Here is a 5,557-nt window from a genome sequence, read left to right on the forward strand (position 1 = left end):
GCTTCCGTAGCTGTGAACTGTAAAAAGTAACGTACAACATGTATGGGTACTTCGAATCATCATCATATCTTGTCGCGCCAGTGAGTCAGCCAGTCCCGGGCAGTCTGGTTGCATTCCCTCAGGTCAGCATTGGTGCAGTGAGGTCCCAGCGAGCATTCAGACAGGATGTGGTCCATGGTCTGTCTGGGGTGACCGCATGGGCATTCAGTGCCCGGTGAGATTTTCCATTTAAAGAGGTTGGTGGCGGTGTTTCCCACCTTTGCTCTAGCTCTGTTCAACGCCACCCATTCTTTTCTCTTGAGGTCTGTGCCTGCTGGAGCTTTTCTGTTGGGGGCTGGAGGGCATCGTTTGCTGTCTTGTCCCATTCTACCCATTTGTCCAGGCGGAAGAATGCTGAGTGGTCTGGGTGAAGGCTCTCTACTGTGAGGAAGCTTTTCCTTGATTTGAGCCTGCTTTTGGGGCAATTGTGGTCATGAAGGGGGTGTCTCTGGTCCATTTCCTGTTTGTATTTTTGTATTTGGGCATGAGTTTCCCTCCGGATGTGTGGTGGGGCTATTCCTGCTGCACGGTAGACCAGTGGTAATGGTGTTGCTCTCAGCTGGCCCGTTATGATCCGGCAGGCGTTGTTGAGCTCGGGTCTAGCTTGGAGGCATGGCATGATCGGGCCCATACAGCTGAGCAGTACTCCGCAGTTGAGTAGCTGAGGGCCAATGCTGTGGTCCTTAGGGTTTTAGGGTCAGTTCCCCAGTTCATGTTTGCCAGCTTTCCAAGGAATAAAAAACAAATACACTCAACACTGAGCGTTTCGGATTCATAATCCTTCTTTAGCCAATAACAAAACAATTAAAGCGTTAATACTTAATATTTAAATCAGACGGATGAAAGAAAAATGATCGGCACGTCCAGATTGGCAAAGCCCACTTTTTTCCCAACCTCAAAGGAAAAGAATGCAGTGACTTTTAAAAATCGTATTTGAATTAAACGACTTGAAAAAAAAAATTTTTTTAGCACCAAAACACAATGCAAAAATAGATAAATACATAAAATAGACATATGGATAACAAGTGACTAGTGGATGGACAGAAGTTTGATGTTTCTCGATTTCATTCACGGTTTTTCATTTAAAAAAAAAAAAAAATAAGAAGAAGTTTTAGTAGTAGTAGTAGTAGTAGTAGTAGAAGAAGAAGAAGAAGAAGAAGAAGAAGAAGAAGAAGAAGAAGAAGAAGAAGAAGAAGAAGAAGGAAGAGGACGACGATGACAATGTTTTCGAGGCGGGGGAATTTGGATGGGGAAAGAGATTGAATTACATTTGCGGGCTTTAGTTGGTTTCTTTTTCTATTTATTTTTAATCGAGTCTCCTAATAATTTATTGAGATGTCAAAACGTACATATCAATGTGTCAAAAATGTATACCACACCCATGACCACACCGAACCGCAACCGCGACTCTCCACTCTCCACCGCTTCCTTACTTCCGCATTTAGAAAATCGATGTTCAAATCGATTTCTTCCATTGTATTTCGATCGATCAATTGATAGCACTCACTTTTTTTTACGCACATTTGTTGACAATCTTTTTTATTCTCATAAACTTTTAAACGATTATTGTAATCTTAATTAATATTTATCTTGTCTAAACTAAACTGTGATTATATTAAACTAAAATTGTTTTGTGCGTTTGTGTGAGTATGCATGTATGTATGTATGTATGTATGTATGTATGTATGTATGTATGCATGCATGCATGTATGTATGTATGTATGTATGTATGTATGTATGTATGTATGTATGTATGTATGTATGTATGTATGTATGTATGTATGTATGTATGTATGTATGTATGTATGTATGTATGTATGTATGTATGTATGTATGTATGTATGTATGTATGTATGTATGTATGTATGTAGCATGCATGCATGCATGATGTATGTATGTATGTATGTATGTAAGTATGTAAGTATGTATGTATGTATGTATGTATGTATGTATGTATGTATGTATGTATGTATGTATGTATGTATGTATGTATGTATGTATGTATGTATGTATGTATGTATGTATGTATGTATGTATGTATGTATGTATGTATGTATGTATGTATGTATGTATGTATGTACGTGTGCGTGCGTGCGTGCGTGTGTGTATGTGCGTGTGTGAGTGTATGTGTTTGTGTGTTTATTTGCTGCAATTTTGAAAAAAAAAAATCCATTACTTCATCATCAGGGACACAAGCCTCCTTTTCATAGAGTTGTCTCATATCGGGCGTATTTCTTTTTTTTGTACTGACTCTCTTGCAATGTCAATTCACTGCCAAGCCCACTCTCAGAGACTCATCCACACCTGAGTTGAGTGGAGCTATGTGCAAACTGCCTTTCAAAACAATCTCCATAGGTTTGCGATCATCATCACCCAAGCATTAGTGGCCACTCTAACATGGCTGACACGATGTCAAGTCAATAGAAATCATGATAAGAGTTTTCTGTTGTCTAACGAGGCAATAAGCACAGACAAGAAGTTAGACAATGTGTAAAGATATTTCTTGACTAAGTTAAATAACATGTTATATGTAAATTATTGAGAAAGATGTTTCATAAATAAAAGGTTAAACTATTGTCAAAACTATTAGAATCTATCTAAATTACAAAGTTTTATGTCCCTCTTCATTGCCATGTGTGTCTCCCTCAAGACACCGACGGCGGTCATTTGTTTTCTTGGCTCTCGCTTTCTATGTGTTCTGAAAATGATAACCTTTAAGTACATACTATTTTTCTAATTCACAATATAATTTTGGTTAAAGCTAGGTAACATATACTTTTGTTAAGCATTTCATTTTTACTATGGTTGTCCACTCTTATATAACTGTTACACAAGGATATTAATGTCTTCCTCCTCCTCGTGTGCTTCTTCTTCTTCTTCTTCTTCTTCTTCTTCTTCTTCTTCTTCTACTACTACTACTACTACTACTACTACTACTACTACTACTACTACTACTACTACTACTACTACTACTACACATCATCTTCCGACTGACCCCTTATCGATATCAAGATTATACCTTTATCGATATCGTAATCACTTTGAGATATTCGATTTTTCGGCTTCCTTTCCTTGACACTTTTACGACTTTCACTTCCCTCCCTTGATTTGGAATGTTGTTATGTTTTGAGAGGTGAGGGTGCAGTGAGAGTAAACATCGGCAGAGAGGAATGAAGTGAATGTTCGTAAACATTAAGAACAGGATTATGTTTGGTTATGGTGTGTTACCAAATTATTGTTGTTTTGGATTGTGTTGTTAGTTTGGTAAGAACCTATAAGGTCATCAACCATCTCTAGTTCCTACTTGTTGAGTCATCGGCCGGGTTGTGTGACTGTACTGTAGACTGTAGGGTGGGCCAGAGTACGGAGAGTTATGTTTTAATTTTAAGTGCAACTCAATGAATGTGTGTGCAGTTCTAGATAAAAAGTAATTAGTTTGGTTTATAAGTATGCATTGTATGGCTTTAGTGATGGTTTGATTGGATTGGCAATCTTGTGAATTTGAATTCCAACTTGGAAATAGAAGACCTCTATTAGAATAAATTGATAAATAAAATCGGCACAAGATGGCAAGTATACACGAAGGTGCAGAGTTTGGAATCGGGGATTTTGTCCTCCTAGAGGATTTAACATTGGATGGATTCATGGAAAATCTCCATCTCAGGTTTGTGGTTTTATTTTCTTATTTATTTGGTTTGTTTCCATCTGAATTTAAATCTATTGATCATCAGTTCTAGAGTTCTAGTTATATTAGTTATGTGTATATCTATATTTTAAAAAATAAAAAAAATCAGCTCACTGATGGATATTGTCCATATTCAAGGAATTTTCTTTCCTGTGTTTAAAGTAAGTCAGTCTGGTATTACTAATTTATTAATCCGATTACTTTTTGTTCATTTCATTGCTAGTTGATTTAAAATCCAGCTACAACAGTTGTCATGAAATGACAACGTATACCACCTAAACGCATGCTGATCAGAAACACCTAAAACACATGAATTATTCAAGCATGATTCACCCAAATGCATGCATTACATGTCTTATATTTTTTCGAATAAATAACATACATAACAATAACATACAATACATAAATCTGAGATGTTCACCGCCTCTATACTACTACCAATATATGTATTTCGTGTATATGCTTATGACTCTGGTTGAAGCTCTTCCATTCCAAATGTGTTACTGGCAAGGCAAAAGTTGATCAAATCGAGGGAGGTAGTAAGGCATTGCACTATTTCCCAGGAGGTACCTGATTCGAGCCCCACTTCAGGCACTTTGGCTTTTTTTTTACCCTTGCCTTTGAGTTAGAAGCAAGATATTTAACCCCCAATTACAATTGGTTCACTTTTGACAACATGGATGATTCATGTTGACATCAGAAGTTTGATCTATTTATGGAATATCTAGGCAATGACATCGAAAGCTGTTGCATCGAAGAGTATTTTTTTTTTTTTTTTTCTCTGTTACTGTTAAATTGCTCTTAGGGATGATCATTTTCTCTTTGTTTTAGTTTTAGGTCTTTTGTTAGCTATTCCCATGGTAGGTAGGATAGAACACTTAAGTCTGATATAAATCTGTATTGACTCAAGAGAAGATCGCATATGGGTTCAAACCGCGAGTCATGGGGACAACATGTTTCGCTTTATAAAATTTATATATATATATATATATATATATATATATATATATATATATATATAAATGTGTGTGTGTATTCATTGTCGCCATAGATTCTCAACTTTCGGTGAACAAAACTATAGTATTGTTAAGTCTGTTGATAACTGGTCAATGAAATGTCCATATATAGAACACTCACCTTTATTGCACGCAATTAAATCTATGCTTTGATAGGAACTTCAAGTGACCATGCATTTTGGTTGCATCCATTAATTGGACAATCTTATGTTGTGAGAGTGTGTGGTGCATTGTTTCTAGACTGAGAAAAAAAAAAAGAAATCAAAAACAACCTCTCCTCTTCAACGACAAGTACAAGTTAAATTTGAATTTGATAACAATGCTGTATTATTCTATCTTATTTGGTCAGCCAAAATTCTAAGATAAATAAACGATTTTCGTTCAATTTTCAATGGTGTTTATGAAAAAGAAATGTGTCCTCCTTCAGCAACTTCTAGTTAATCAGTTATTTATGTTTTGCTTCGCTCAACAAACAATAGTTTTCTTTCCAAATTGACCAAAACAGCTTTTAAGTTGGACAGATTTTTTTATCTACCTTTGAAATTTGGATTTTTACTGTTGTCTGTGTAGTTCAATAATGGTGAATATTCAGCTGTTCATTTATAGTATAGCTATAAATGTAATAAAATGAAATAGACTGTTACATGTTTCAACGTTAGCAATTGTAGTCACTGGCATCAAAACTAGATCAAGTTTCATGAACCATAAAAGGATTAATCAGACACAAAATCATCAGCTGTGTCCATGTCCTCTACTCCCGGTGGCATCTTTATATTGTTTCTCTTCTGTTCTCCTTTCTTTTTCAGTCTCTCGGTTT

At 36.0% G+C, this 5,557-nt stretch overlaps 1 protein-coding gene across 1 annotated transcript in view; it reads left to right on the forward strand.

The window, feature by feature from the left end:
- The first annotated feature begins 3,084 nt into the window (after nucleotides 1–3,084).
- The window catches only part of LOC144965610 (unconventional myosin-Id-like), a 78,330-nt gene continuing 75,857 nt past the window's right edge, over nucleotides 3,085–5,557 (forward strand). The window contains exon 1 of the mRNA XM_078901154.1: nucleotides 3,085–3,703. Within this exon, the coding sequence (XP_078757280.1) occupies nucleotides 3,606–3,703 (98 nt within the window). The 5' untranslated portion in view covers nucleotides 3,085–3,605. The remainder of the gene's footprint in view (nucleotides 3,704–5,557) is intronic.

Source organism: Berghia stephanieae, chromosome 2 (genome assembly GCF_034508935.2).
Source record: "Berghia stephanieae isolate SIO BIC M18660-M18661 chromosome 2, UCSD_Bste_1.3, whole genome shotgun sequence".
Lineage (NCBI taxonomy): Eukaryota > Metazoa > Mollusca > Gastropoda > Nudibranchia > Aeolidiidae > Berghia > Berghia stephanieae.